The 15,954-nt window shown below is 39.7% G+C and overlaps 1 protein-coding gene across 1 annotated transcript in view; it reads right to left on the bottom strand.

The window, feature by feature from the left end:
• KATNAL1 (katanin catalytic subunit A1 like 1) overlaps positions 1-15,136 on the bottom strand; it is a 216,334-nt gene extending 201,198 nt beyond the window's left edge. The window contains exons 1-2 of the mRNA XM_053708475.1: positions 15,077-15,136; positions 14,072-14,244 (exon numbers count right to left, since the gene is read on the bottom strand). Of these exons, the coding sequence (XP_053564450.1) occupies positions 14,072-14,233 (162 nt within the window). The 5' untranslated portion in view covers positions 14,234-14,244; positions 15,077-15,136. The remainder of the gene's footprint in view (positions 1-14,071; positions 14,245-15,076) is intronic.
• Between the last annotated feature and the right edge of the window lie 818 nt (positions 15,137-15,954).

Genomic DNA, 15,954 nt, shown 5'->3' with positions numbered 1-15,954 from the left:
ATGTTTGTTTGAAACTAAAGATGACGGCATTGCAGTTTAGGAATACGTCAGAGATAGTACCTGGGCATGCCCTGATAAGCTTGGTTGAGGCTAAGACAGACTGGCCAGATGTCTTGGGCCACGGCCAACCTCAGAGGGAGCGGTCTCAGGATCTGTGGAGTTGCGCCAAAACTGTTACACAAGTGGACAGTATAAAAGAGGGGTACCTTTGGGCAATCTGATCATGTATGATGTCTGATGTCTGAGTCTGAGAGTCTGAGTGTCTGAGCGTCTGTGTATTTGTGGTGTGTGTATTTGAGTGTATTTTTGGGGCCTGTGGATGGACGCATCTTCAGTGTTGTTGTTTCCCGCTGATCGCCTGTTTTTCTCCTGGTCCAAAGATTGCCCAGATGTCCCCTCCCATTGCGCCCCAGAAGCGGCAGGATAGGATGATGTAACCAGAGATCACGGTGATGTATTAATTTGTTTGTTTAAAACTAGCTAGACTTGTTTTAGTGGTAATACAACATAAGATTGTTATCAGTCGTTGCGCAGGCAACTAAATGTAACTGAAAACTGTATAGATAATTGTATCTAGAATTGTTTATATAAGCTTTGCAATTGCATAGAGTGTTATAAGTATGAATAGTGGTTTGTGGTATTTTGTTTCCATGATTATGTTGCAGAATAAACCATCATTGTTATTATAAGATTGTGAAAACCTGTGTAATGTGTCAGTCATTTCCTTGCTGAAAAGTGATATATGATAACATCATATCCTGAAAAAAGAATCACATAACATTATTGGCGTAGTCGGTCGGCAGGATACATAATTGTTTATCACTTGAGCAAAGAAACTGACAGTTTTCTTACTGAATGTGCAGAGCTGATAGACGCAGCTCCGAGCGAAAGTGAAACCCCTTTGTAGATAAAATAATAAGCCAGAAAAATATATAGTTGTATCTTGCACGGTCAGGAGTATAAATATATATGTTTCTGGATTAGTTAGAATTGAATTGTTAATTCCTCAAATGAGCCATGAAAGCTGTGTAAATAAACAGATATTTCATGGACATAGTCACAATTGTCACCTTGGAATGAAATTAATTGATATTGCACAGGTATATACATATTAACGTATATTGTTATTGTTACTGTGAATTTATTGATTGATGTCAGCAATAATTGAAGGTATTATGAAAATGTTTAGGAAGAAAGCACAAACGGTTCCCCCTTCACGGCCTCAAAATATTGCGGCTTGGGAGGGGACCCCATATCAGGAATTAGCAGGGGAAGTCTTGTCTGGGACTGACCTCCCAGATAACGCTGAATTTTTTGACAAAATAGAACCTTGTGAAGTGTTGAATAGATTACAGAATGTAAAAGTTAAGACGAATTCAGACACAGAAAGGTTACATAAGAAATTATGGGTGTTATTACAGGCATACAGAAAGACACACGAGCAGTTAGAGGAAGCTGTAGAGCAGACGGTGTGCCTGCAGAGTCAGAATAAATTGCTATTAAAAAAGAGCCAGTGTTATGAAGATGTAGCTCAACAGGCTGTGGTTAAGGTAGCCAGGGCCAAAGTAAAGTGGAAGGGTGGTAGGTTGAGCAAAAGTAAGTTACAATCAGTATTACAGAGCAGGGCCAGATGGGACCCTGGGGGGTGGGATAAAACTTTGCAGAAATGGAAGGTCCATTTGGGAAAAGCAGTAAATGTACTGAATGACAGATCCATCACTGACAGTGAAATCTCACTGTCCAGAATGATAGGCACACAGGAGTACATTGAGCATCATGCTCAACATGCTGTGGTAACATTTTGGGAAACTAGCCCTGAGGGGAAAATGTCCCTAGTTGATTCCCAAACAAAGTCCACTGGAAAAGGATACCAATACCTGGATGGGACAAAAAGGGCCAGTGCCCCTGAAGCCCCAGGGCCAGGGTTGGACTTGCTTTCGTTGGAGGACCTGGAGTAATATTTCCAGGGCCCATACGAAACAGGCCAAGCTCCCAGTATCAGTATGGTCTATTTTAAGCAGGCTTTGATTGATACTGGAGTGGAGACAACTTAGATTTATTAGGGGGGGGAGACTATAGAAGTAAAACAAGCAGGGGTGGCATTGAAAGTAGGAAGTCTCCCTAAGCAGTGATTTTTTGTTTTAATTGTACCCATCCCAGAGTATTTAATTAGCATAGATGTATTAAAAGGGAAGTTACAATGTAGTGATTGTAGTCAAGGATATGGAGCAATGATTGGCTGCATGTGCCTGCGGGCAAGTGCTATTTACGGAATTAATTTGAAGTATGTTTCCTTCCTAGATTCTTATTGACAGGGATGTTATTGTAACCAGTGCTCTGTTGGGACTCCTTTTGGTCGTATGAGCCAGAGGATGAAACGTGAGGTGTCCGGTGCCAGCTATCACACCTTCTATGAGGGAAGCATGACCGTTCCGTATTGCACAACATGGGCATCTTGCTCCATCCCATTTACCTTTGATGATGACGTAAAAAACATGAAAGGTGCCTGTTGGACCAAAAATGAATATGGAAGTTGGATGTTCCTTACCAAGCGGGAAAGGGTGGTATTTGAACTATCAGAAGAAGAGACAATTACCTGTGACATCCCTTCCTCCACTGTACATTGTGTAACTAAAGATTTTTGTTCTGCTGCAGTGACCAGGGAAGACTGTAAGGAGTCTAAGGAGGATGAGAGCTGGACAATTGTTTTACAGGATGAGAACTTAATATTTGAACTGCAAGAAGGGGTTGGGTTGATTTGTGAAAATCCCAGTACGCCTTCCACTTCCCCAAAACTAACAGTGGGGATTCAGGAACGCATTTTAGGTTGTAAAACATCCACTGATACACAGGTTCGTGCTGTAATGTTAAACATATCATACACTGATGGGGAACCAGAGGGACTGACATATGTGTGTAAATATACAGGAAAAGAGTCATCTGAACCTCTTTTAATGTATATCAGGAGACCTGTAATGGATGGGAAATTATTAAACAACCGACACAAGGGAAAAAGGGACCATGCACAGCGCCATTTAGGCTCCCTGCATGCCTCCTCATGGGAACTTGATAATACCTTTGTAAAAACTGCCAAAGATGTGTTTAATGTGACAAATGTTCAGGGACCATGTTGGGTATGTGGGTTTGTGCCTCACGGGCAGACTAGGGGTTACCCTTATCTAGGTGTACCTTTAACCATGAGTATGCTTGCCGATATGATTGGGAATAAGACTGTGTGGAATTTTACAGGTCTTAACACACCAGGCAGTGATGACTTGCTGGATAGGTTGCATCTAGCTAATAATGTGACTGCAGGTGCTATTATGTTTCAAAATCTAGATGGGGATATATATAGTACTAATAACCTAACCCAGCTACCTGACATGATAATGTTAATGTATAACATAGGACGGCTAGTTAAAAATAGGACAGGGGTATTCAACATTAAACTGAAATTCTATGACTTCTCATATTTGACATATGCCCATGAGAAATGGAAGACTAAGTTTGGTGAGCCCAGAGACCTTATTAAAGACTGGTACCAGCTTAATAGGGAAACACTAGCAGGTAACACACGGACTAAGGATGGGAGGAAGCGATTGAATAGGATATGTCCTCCTTTTGTTAAGCTGCCAGTGGGATATTATTGGTTGTGTGGGAGGTGGGCAGTAAAGGTAATACCTTGCACCCATTATGGCCCATGCTTTTTAAGGATATATATTCCCTGCTTTTAACATAACCACCACGCTTCCACCACCTATATTGCATAGAACACGAAGATACCTTGACCTGGACAAAATACACAATGGAGTTAAAATTAGTGAAGGTATGCGCCTGCTTGCAACATTTGTCCCTCATTATGGGGCTGCTACAGCCCTCACTAGATTAAACACACTAGCTGATTTAGTAGATGAAGCTTTTAACGTAACTGGAGATGCAATAAAGCTTTTAGCATTAGAACAGGAACAAATTAGGATGGTGGCATTACAGAATAGAATGGCTCTAGACTACCTCCTAGCTGCAGAAGGAGGAGTTTGCCAGAGAATCCACCAGCAATGCTGTGTGTACATAGAAGACAATACAGGTAAAATCAAACATGACCTACACAGATTAGAAGAAGTGCAAAAGCACATACGTGAGGTACATGACGATTCATTTAGCAAATGGCTTAAAGACTTTGACTGGACTTTTGGACTGGGGGGATAGCTTGGAAGCTTAGGCAAAACTATAGTTAAATGGCTATTAATAAGTCTGGCTTGCTTGTGTGCGATATTCATTATAGTAAAAATGTTTGGATGTTTCTGTAATACATTAGGTAGGATGTGTTTTAAACCAAAGGACAATATTACTTGAGTGTATTAATTATTAAGGTATGTGTTTAGAAACAAGCAAGGTGTCACATGACCAAGGGGTGGAATGTAAGGAAAGTGGTTGCAGTAATTGCTCATATAACACTTGCTTAAACTTGTGTGACTTTGCCTTTAAGAGAGTGAAAGCATAAGACACTTGCACTAACTTGTGTGACTTTGCCTTTAAGAGAGTGTGCCTTTAACAGAGTAAAAGACATTAATTAACTTCAAGTAGATGACAGTGAATTTCGCTAAGTCATGCTACAAGTGGTAAACAACCGATGGAAGCTGATGATAAGAAGTCAAAACCCAGACAGAACAAGGGTGCAACCTTGGCAGGGGTCACTTACTGACATTCAGGAACATCTTGATAACACATTGGTATAGGGGCGAATGCCTAGTAATATTGTTAAACGATGAATTATTATTAATTGCAATAGGCTAAGTAATATCAATTGCAATAGGCTAAGTAATAAAGCCATTATGATGTTTAGCTATTAATTATATCTATGGAAAGATTGTTAGAACTATTATTGATGTATTTGACAAAAGTAACTGCATAAGACCACATAATTAATGTTAGGCAGAAAAACATGTTTGTTTGAAACTAAAGATGACGGCATTGCAGTTTAGGAATACGTCAGAGATAGTACCTGGGCATGCCCTGATAAGCTTGGTTGAGGCTAAGACAGACTGGCCAGATGTCTTGGGCCACGGCCAACCTCAGAGGGAGCGGTCTCAGGATCTGTGGAGTTGCGCCAAAACTGTTACACAAGTGGACAGTATAAAAGAGGGGTACCTTTGGGCAATCTGATCATGTATGATGTCTGAGTCTGAGAGTCTGAGAGTCTGAGTGTCTGAGCGTCTGTGTATTTGTGGTGTGTGTATTTGAGTGTATTTTTGGGGCCTGTGGATGGACGCATCTTCAGTGTTGTTGTTTCCCGCTGATCACCTGTTTTTCTCCTGGTCCAAAGATTGCCCAGATGTCCCCTCCCATTGCGCCCCAGAAGCGGCAGGATAGGATGATGTAACCAGAGATCACGGTGATGTATTAATTTGTTTGTTTAAAACTAGCTAGACTTGTTTTAGTGGTAATACAACATAAGATTGTTATCAGTCGTTGCGCAGGCAACTAAATGTAACTGAAAACTGTATAGATAATTGTATCTAGAATTGTTTATATAAGCATTGCAATTGCATAGAGTGTTATAAGTATGAATAGTGGTTTGTGGTATTTTGTTTCCATGATTATGTTGCAGAATAAACCATCATTGTTATTATAAGATTGTGAAAACCTGTGTAATGTGTCAGTCATTTCCTTGCTGAAAAGTGATATATGATAACATCATATCCTGAAAAAAGAATCACATAACAGATAGTTAAACTGTAACAATATTTGATGGTAGAACTGCATTTCTGGGTGTCTGCTGCCACCTATAGATCAGAGATGGTATTGCAGCCAAAATATAAATGGCTACTCAGGGATGCGTCTCCCAAATAACCAAGAGATGTTCAGCTAAAGGGGCCTATCACAGACAAGCCTCTGTGGGTCGTTTCCAATTTCAACAATGATTAGAATAAAAAGGGGTGGGGTTATATCACGTGATATAGCCTCATGAAAGAGAAAAAAAAGAGGGTCTTTGCTGCTGAATGTTGACTGACAAACTGTTGCCTTGGAATCCAGTCTCTATAAAGCAAATCTGGGCCTAACTTTCATCCATCTTGCAAAAATTACCTCTTTTAATTTATGAGGTGAAATTGGACTTATTGGAGAAAACTGAATCATTAATTTGGTTATTTGGGTAAAGTATACGCGATTGATAAATATATATATATATATATATATATATATATATATATATAATATTTTAATCAAAGGTATTTGGTAACTACAACTAGATTGCAGTTAGTTATTTTAAAAGGGCACCATTTATATTTTAAGCTCATGTTCATAGTCCTGTGTAGTTTAACTAGTCATATTTAGTGCTAAGTAATTTATATTTGCATATATATATATATATATATATATATATATATATTAGAATTTGCCTTATTGTAGCTAAAGAGGTTATTTCAGTCAGTAAATTAGCATATCAATTGGATGTTAAAGTAGTTTAATTATATTTGTCTGAAAGTTAGCAATCTATACCCTGGTATTTCATTGTGGTATTTTAAATGCGACTCTGATTTGGGAGATTCATTGTGAGTAAGGTTAGTTTTAAAGATACATTTGGTTTGCTTTGTAAAGAATATTGTAACAGCATAACCGTGTATAGTTTGATTCATAATCTGGTTTCTATAAATATAATTTAAATGTGTTTATAAATTTTAAGTAATCTAAAGAATTTAGGAATAAATATTGATTTTAATTGTTTCGTATATGAATTTTAATTGGAGGTTATTTTAAAGAATAATTATTAAATAAATTGTATTCCAACAATGCTATATACTGACAGTATGAATGAATTAGTGTGTGTGAGTATTTGAATATGTATGAGTGTGTGTGTATGCATGAATATATGTGTGTACGTTTGTGTATGAATGAAATTGTGTGTGTGTGTGTGTGTGTTTATTAATGAGTGAGGGTGTGTGTTTGCGCATGAGTAACTCTTTACAATATTTTGCTTAAAGGATTACAATAGTTTTAAAAAAGGGCATATTAAAAATGATATAATTTGAAAGTATATATAATATAATCAGCAGATTGCACTTACTTATACACCAAAACAAAGCTTCTATCTTCATAAAAAATATATAATTTTAAATCTTATTTTACATCATGCAATCCAGCCCCTAAAATAGTTGTGTCTACTGTTACAGATTTACCTATTGCACCTCTCCCAACTTGTATATTAATTTTGGCTGTGTGCGCTCCCGAACACATGCGCTTTACAAAGGAAGTAAAAAACATGTGCATTACATCTCCATATTTTCCTAATTTATTAGGCCTCACTTTTATGCTTGTGCACAAGTCTTTTTCAGCATCCTTTTACAAAACATGCTGACTTCGATTACACTGCGGCTCTGATTACATAACTGACTCTGATTACATGACTGCTGATATTGTGACATCATCTCTTAAATCTAGGACATATTGCACAAATGCGCGGGGGAGTCGTATTCCAAAACGCATGCGTGGGTATGTGTGCGCTACCCAGAACTCTGGATAAAGAGAGAATCCAGGTTTCCCCCATGATTGGCTAATGAGAATAAGCCTCACGGTGGTTTGGAAATCTGCACATTTTTCAATAAAGATTCCAAAGAAACTAATTAGAAAAGAAAACACAAGGTATTTGAGCACTTTTTAAAATTATATTAACCTATACAATGAAAAAATAAAAATATTTGCCTGTTACATCCCTTTAATGTGAGGTAGACATATAGCCGATTTTGTACATGTTCATTATGTGCACACATGTTGGTTAATTGGCAAAAAATTGCAAAGGACAATTTTTTTGCGCACACTAGAGGGAACACTATGTGCAGAGTACATATAGTACGTGGGTGTTGCTCGTCACCCACATAGGGTACAAGTCTACATGGACGGTACATGGAGTTAGTCCATGAGTCTAGCCATTAGTGATAAGCAATGGCTAATTGAATTGACTTATTTTTGCTAATAACCCCCTCACTTGTGTGGTTTATTGATGTATAAAAAAAATAAATTGTATAACCGTCTGACAAGGTTTTTGTTTCAGACTATATAATAATAATGGTGGTTGTGAAAATGTTTCCAATATAAAAAAAAAACAGAATTTATGCTTACCTGATAAATTACTTTCTCCAACGGTGTGTCCGGTCCACGGCGTCATCCTTACTTGTGGGATATTCTCTTCCCCAACAGGAAATGGCAAAGAGTCCCAGCAAAGCTGGCCATATAGTCCCTCCTAGGCTCCGCCCACCCCACTCATTCGACCGACGGACAGGAGGAAATATATATAGGAGAAACCATATGGTACCGTGGTGACTGTAGTTAGAGAAAATAATTCATCAGACCTGATTAAAAAACCAGGGCGGGCCGTGGACCGGACACACCGTTGGAGAAAGTAATTTATCAGGTAAGCATAAATTTTGTTTTCTCCAACATTGGTGTGTCCGGTCCACGGCGTCATCCTTATTTGTGGGAACCAATACCAAAGCTTTAGGACACGGATGAAGGGAGGGAGCAAATCAGGTTACCTAAACGGAAGGCACCACAGCTTGTAAAACCTTTCTCCCAAAAATAGCCTCCGAAGAAGCAAAAGTATCAAATTTGTAAAATTTGGCAAAAGTGTGCAGTGAAGACCAAGTCGCTGCCTTACATATCTGGTCAACAGAAGCCTCGTTCTTGAAGGCCCATGTGGAAGCCACAGCCCTAGTGGAGTGAGCTGTGATTCTTTCAGGAGGCTGCCGTCCGGCAGTCTCATAAGCCAATCGGATGATGCTTTTAAGCCAAAAAGAAAGAGAGGTAGAAGTCGCTTTTTGACCTATCCTTTTACCAGAATAAACAACAAACAAGGAAGATGTTTGTCTGAAATCTTTTGTAGCCTCTAAATAGAATTTTAGAGCACGGACTACGTCCAAATTGCGTAACAAACGTTCCTTCTTTGAAACTGGATTCGGACATAAAGAAGGTACAACTATCTCCTGGTTAATATTTTTGTTAGAAACAACCTTAGGAAGAAAACCAGGCTTAGTACGCAAAACCACCTTATCTGCATGGAACACCAGATAGGGCGGAGAACACTGCAGAGCAGATAACTCTGAAACTCTTCTAGCAGAAGAAATTGAAACCAAAAACAAAACTTTCCAAGATAGTAACTTAATATCTATGGAATGTAAAGGTTCAAACGGAACCCCTTGAAGAACTGAAAGAACTAGATTTAGACTCCAGGGGGGAGTCAAAGGTCTGTAAACAGGCTTGATCCTAACCAGAGCCTGAACAAATGCTTGAACATCTGGCACAGCTGCCAGTCTTTTGTGTAGTAAGACAGATAAAGCAGAGATCTGTCCCTTTAGAGAACTTGCAGATAATCCTTTCTCCAAACCTTCTTGTAGAAAGGAGAGAATCTTAGGAATTTTTATCTTATTCCATGGGAATCCTTTGGATTCACACCAACAGATATATCTTTTCCATATTTTATGGTAAATCTTTCTAGTTACCGGTTTTCTGGCCTGAACCAGAGTATCTATCACACAATCTGAAAACCCACGCTTCGATAGAATCAAGCGTTCAATCTCCAAGCCGTCAGCTGGAGGGAGACCAGATTTGGATGTTCGAATGGACCCTGAACAAGAAGGTCCTGTCTCAAAGGTAGCTTCCATGGTGGAGCCGATGACATATTCACCAGGTCTGCATACCAAGTCCTGCGTGGCCACGCAGGAGCTATCAAGATCACCGAGGCCCTCTCCTGATTGATCCTGGCTACCAGCCTGGGAATGAGAGGAAACGGTGGAAATACATAAGCTAGGTTGAAGGTCCAAGGTGCTACTAGTGCATCTACTAGAGTCCCCTTGGGATCCCTGGATCTGGACCCGTAGCAAGGAACCTTGAAGTTCTGACGAGACGCCATCACATCCATGTCTGGAATGCCCCATAATTGAGTTATTTGGGCAAAGATCTCCGGATGGAGTTCCCACTCCCCCGGATGGAATGTCTGACGACTCAGAAAATCCGCCTCCCAGTTTTCCACACCTGGGATGTGGATCGCAGACAGGTGGCAGGAGTGATCCTCCGCCCATTGAATTATTTTGGTCACTTCTTTCATCGCCAGGGAACTCCTTGTTCCCCCCTGATGATTGATATACGCAACGGTCGTCATGTTGTCTGATTGGAACCTTATGAATCTGGCCTTTGCTAGCTGAGGCCAAGCCCTGAGAGCATTGAATATCGCTCTCAGTTCCAGAATGTTTATCGGGAGAAGAGACTCTTCCCGAGACCATAGACCCTGAGCTTTCAGGGATTCCCAGACCGCGCCCCAGCCCACTAGACTGGCGTCGGTCGTGACAATGACCCACTCTGGTCTGCGGAAGCTCATTCCCTGGGACAGATGGTCCAGGGTCAGCCACCAACGGAGTGAATCTCTGGTCTTCTGATCTACTTGAATCATTGGAGACAAGTCTGTATAGTCCCCATTCCACTGTTTGAGCATGCACAGTTGTAATGGTCTTAGATGAATTCGTGCAAAAGGAACTATGTCCATTGCTGCAACCATCAACCCTACTACTTCCATGCACTGCGCTATGGAAGGACGAGGAACAGAATGAAGCACTTGACAAGAGCTTAGAAGTTTTGATTTTCTGACCTCTGTCAGAAAAATCCTCATTTCTAAGGAATCTATTATTGTTCCCAAGAAGGGAACTCTTGTCGACGGAGACAGAGAACTTTTTTCTATGTTCACCTTCCATCCGTGAGATCTGAGAAAGGCTAGAACGATGTCTGTATGAGCCTTTGCTTTTGACAGGGACGACGCTTGTATTAGCGTCGTCCCTGCAGTGGCTAACCCGAATGGGAGGGCCACAAACTGGTAATGCTTGTCCAGAAAAGCGAACCTTAGGAACTGATGATGTTCTTTGTGGATAGGAATATGTAGGTACGCATCCTTTAGATCCACGGTAGTCATAAATTGACTTTCCTGGATAGTGGGTAGAATCGTTCGAATGGTTTCCATCTTGAACGATGGTACTCTGAGAAATTTGTTTAGGATTTTCAAATCCAAAATTGGTCTGAAAGTTCCCTCTTTTTTGGGAACTACGAACAGATTGGAATAAAATCCCATTCCTTGTTCCTTTATTGGAACTGGGTGTATCACTCCCATCTTTAACAGGTCTTCTACACAATGTAAGAATGCCTGTCTCTTTATTTGGTTTGAGGATAAATGAGACACGTGGAACCTTCCCCTTGGGGGTAGTTCCTTGAATTCCAGGAGATAACCTTGAGAAACTATTTCTAGCGCCCAGGGATCCTGAACATCTCTTGCCCAAGCCTGAGCAAAGAGAGAGAGTCTGCCCCCCACTAGATCCGGTCCCGGATCGGGGGCTACTCCTTCATGCTGTTTTGTTAGCAGCGGCAGGCTTCTTGGCCTGCTTACCCTTGTTCCAGCCTTGCATCGGTTTCCAGGCTGGTTTGGGTTGTGAGGCATTACCCTCTTGCTTAGAGGATGCAGAATTAGAGGCCGGTCCGTTCCTGAAATTGCGAAAGGAACGAAAATTAGACTTATTTTTAGCCTTGAAAGACCTATCTTGTGGAAGGGCGTGGCCCTTTCCCCCAGTGATGTCTGAAATAATCTCTTTCAATTCTGGTCCAAATAGAGTTTTACCTTTGAAAGGGATGTTAAGCAATTTTGTCTTGGATGACACATCCGCTGACCAAGACTTTAGCCAAAGCGCTCTGCGCGCCACGATAGCAAACCCTGAATTTTTCACCGCTAATCTAGCTAATTGCAAAGCGGCATCTAAAATAAAAGAGTTAGCCAATTTAAGTGCGTGAACTCTGTCCATAACCTCCTCATATGGAGTCTCTCTACTGAGCGACTTTTCTAGTTCCTCGAACCAGAACCACGCTGCTGTAGTGACAGGAACAATGCACAAAATTGGTTGTAGAAGGTAACCTTGCTGTACAAAAATCTTTTTAAGCAAACCTTCCAATTTTTTATCCATAGGATCTTTGAAAGCACAACTATCTTCGATAGGAATAGTAGTGCGTTTGTTTAGAGTAGAAACTGCCCCCTCGACCTTAGGGACTGTCTGCCATAAGTCCTTTCTGGGGTCGACCATAGGAAATAATTTCTTAAATATAGGGGGGGGGACAAAAGGTATGCCGGGCTTTTCCCACTCCTTATTTACTATGTCCGCCACCCGCTTGGGTATAGGAAAAGCGTCGGGGTGCACCGGAACCTCTAGGAACTTGTCCATCTTGCATAATTTCTCTGGAATGACCAAGTTGTCACAATCATCCAGAGTAGATAACACCTCCTTAAGCAGTGCGCGGAGATGTTCTAATTTAAATTTAAATGTCACAACATCAGGTTCAGCTTGTTGAGAAATTTTTCCTGAATCTGAAATTTCTCCATCTGACAAAACCTCCCTCATGGCCCCTTCAGATTGGTGTGAGGGTATAACAGAACAAATATCATCAGCGCCCTCCTGCTCTTCAGTGTTTAAAACAGAGCAATCGCGCTTTCTCTGATAAGTAGGCATTTTGGATAAAATATTTGCTATGGAGTTATCCATTACAGCCGTTAATTGTTGCATGGTAATAAGCATTGGCGCACTAGATGTACTAGGGGCCTCCTGCATGGGCAAAACTGGTGTAGACACAGTAGGAGATGATGTAGTATCATGTTTATTCCCCTCATCTGAGGAATCATCTTGGGCAATTTCATTATCTGTGGCAGTACTGTCCTTACTTTGTTTGGACGCTATGACACAATTATCACATAAATTTAAATGGGGAGACACATTGGCTTTCATACATATAGAACATAGCTTATCTGAAGGTACAGATATGTTAAACAGGCTTAAACTTGTCAACAAAGCACAAAAAACGTTTTAAAACAAAACCGTTACTGTCTCTTTAAATTTTAAACAGAAAACACTTTATTACTGAATATGTGAAAAAGTATGAAGGAATTGTTCAAAAATTACCAAATTTCAGAGCTTTAATCCTTAAAATAACGGAACCGGAGCCGTTTATAAATTTAACCCCTATACAGTCCCAGCTATAGTCTTTGCTGAGACCCAATTCTATAAGCTTTTCCAGCAATTTTTAGATCCTCACACATGCATCTGCATGCCCTGCTCTCAAAAAACAACTGCGCAGTAATGGCGCGAAAATGAGGCTCAGTCTACAACTAAGAAGGCCCCCTGACTGGAAAAGGTGTCTAACACAGTGCCTGCCGTTTAATAAACGTTCCCCAAGTTTATAAATGCAAATTGTCAGCATAAATATGAATAAAATGCCCAAATAAAGCAATCGATTTAGCCCATAAAAATGTCTACCAGTTTTTTAGCCCATAATAAGCCCTTTATTCTGTTTGTTTGACTAAGAAAATGGCTTACCGGTCCCCATGAGGGGAAATGACAGCCTTCCAGCATTACATCGTCTTGTTAGAAATATGGCTAGTCATACCTTAAGCAGAAAAGTCTGCTAACTGCTTCCCCCAACTGAAGTTACTTCATCTCAACAGTCCTATGTGGAAACAGCAATCGATTTTAGTTACTGTCTGCTAAAATCATCTTCCTCTCACAAACAGAAATCTTCATCCTTTTCTGTTTCAGAGTAAGTAGTACATACCAGCACTATTTTAAAATAACAAACACTTGATAGAAGAATAAAAACTACATTTAAACACCAAAAAACTCTTAACCATCTCCGTGGAGATGTTGCCTGTGCAACGGCAAAGAGAATGACTGGGGTGGGCGGAGCCTAGGAGGGACTATATGGCCAGCTTTGCTGGGACTCTTTGCCATTTCCTGTTGGGGAAGAGAATATCCCACAAGTAAGGATGACGCCGTGGACCGGACACACCAATGTTGGAGAAAAGAGTCCTATGTGAAAAAAAAGTTTAAGAATCTCTAAGCTAGTATGTGTCGTAAGGGTATTCAGAAATTTTTATTTACCTTAATATTTCATTAAAATCTAAAACACATATTACAGAATTATTCATACACAGTATTTGGTCAGACATAACTACTGTAAAACAACAGCGTTAAAACACTGTAACAATAAGCAAATATTTTACCTGTTGCCATTTGACCTTTACAGCAGGATCGCGAATAGTCTGAAAGTGTCTTTGAATTTGTTGGATCACACCCTGATAATAAACCATTGAAGAATCATAATTTCCAAGAAGCGCATACTCTCTGCCTTTTTTGGCATTATCACATATCTCAGCCAAATTCATTCTGACACACCCTGAGAAGAAAGAAAGAAACTTTATTTAAATTTATTTAAAAAAAAAAAAAAAAAACATCTGGCTAAATAGGTTTAAAATAATAGGTTATTTATACCTAGTTAACTAGATGGGGCCAATGTTAAACCAAAAATAAAAAACTATTACTGACTGATTCCTGTACGCTTGCTCATTGTTACATAATTTGGCATTGTTTTACAAATAAACTATTATAATAATCATGACAGAAATACAAAAAGTAGCACACTGTGCACTTCTAAAAACAAAAGAGAAATTAAATCAATTATATATATATCAGTATGTTTTGATTTGCATCTCTGTTTCATTAGTAGAAAATTTCTCAGTGGGGGATCAGTCCCTGTAACCCAAAATGCAGTGTCTGAATCAAGCAGGAGTCTGTAGATTTTCATGTTATACATACAATGATGCTGTTTTTTTTAAAATATGTAATGTTTTGACTATATTTTTCTAAGCAGTGCTTTTGATGACAGTGTCTTTCTACAAATTGTATTTTTAGAGTACACATTTTGCTTTACATACATCAAACTTTAATTTTAATCATACTAGTTGATAAAGAATAATAATGTATTATTGAATGTTTCCCTTTTGAGGACATTTAACAATAATATTTATTTGATGGGTTGCAGGATTATTTAATGGGTTGCAGGATTATTTGACTACTTGCTTAGCAACAAAGAGCTAAACCTCCCATAATCCTCATGCATCCTTTTCATCATCATGGACAATTTGACAGTTGTACTGTGTTATAGTCATGTCTAATTAAAATAAATTGAGCAATGTACAATCCTACATCAGTATTTCCTTTCTGCTCACCTCTGTTTTGTGGGGGTCAGACTCGACTGGCAATTGCTGCCTCCAACACAACAAGACAGGGAGTGCTAACAGGAGTATAGTGAATCCAGTTGCCACTGAGCATCATGGTACTTGTAGTCCAGTCTACCCCCTTTCTCACATGATTTGAGTGGATTGGTACTTAACTGAACTACAACGTCCTGTATCCCTTGCCCCGTTCTCTAGAATCTCCAGGGGTCAGTGTCACAGCTGCTGGTGTGTAACGGTGTTTATATATATACGGTTTTATGAGACTTATAGCCCTTGTTGTATCAGTCGTTTGGTTTAGTTGTGAGAAGCGACCTCTTCTTGTGCATCAGATTTCAGTTGTATGCTGATTTCGTGGTTATTCTGCTTGACAAGTACCCTGCTGTGTTTGCAGCGTTGCTATGGATGCAACAAAAGCCTAAACACAAAGGTTTCCTTGGGAGGAACAGACTGCCGTTAGTGTTATACGACCGTGTGCTACTTATTCAGTACAACCTGCTGTATTACCATAATGCTCGTGTTGCAGATAATGTCATTTATATGAGTTTAGTTATAAGTTGTTTTCTTGGCCATACAGCATTATTTTACTTCAGTAATTGTTATGGGGGGTTCAGATGAGGGATATCTACAATTCTGCAGTGGCTGTGTCTTCAGGAACAGAGACAGATTTTATAAAGTCCCTGTTTTCCCCATAGACTAAGACTTGGATACATTGTAGGAAACCCTCAGCTTTTTATAAATTTCTGCAGGTTTTTATACATTTGTAGCTGTTTACTGTACACTTAGCCCTGTCAGTGCCTACTGTGCAAACTGCTGAGAAAATAAAGTCCCACAGAACAGTATTAGGGAGCAATAACAAACAGTATGCATGA

The sequence above is a fragment of the Bombina bombina genome, chromosome 3 (genome assembly GCF_027579735.1).
Source record: "Bombina bombina isolate aBomBom1 chromosome 3, aBomBom1.pri, whole genome shotgun sequence".
NCBI classification, from domain to species: Eukaryota; Metazoa; Chordata; class Amphibia; order Anura; family Bombinatoridae; genus Bombina; species Bombina bombina.
The sequence above is the reverse complement of the archived record's forward strand: the minus strand, read 5'-3'. Positions and strand labels throughout refer to the sequence as shown.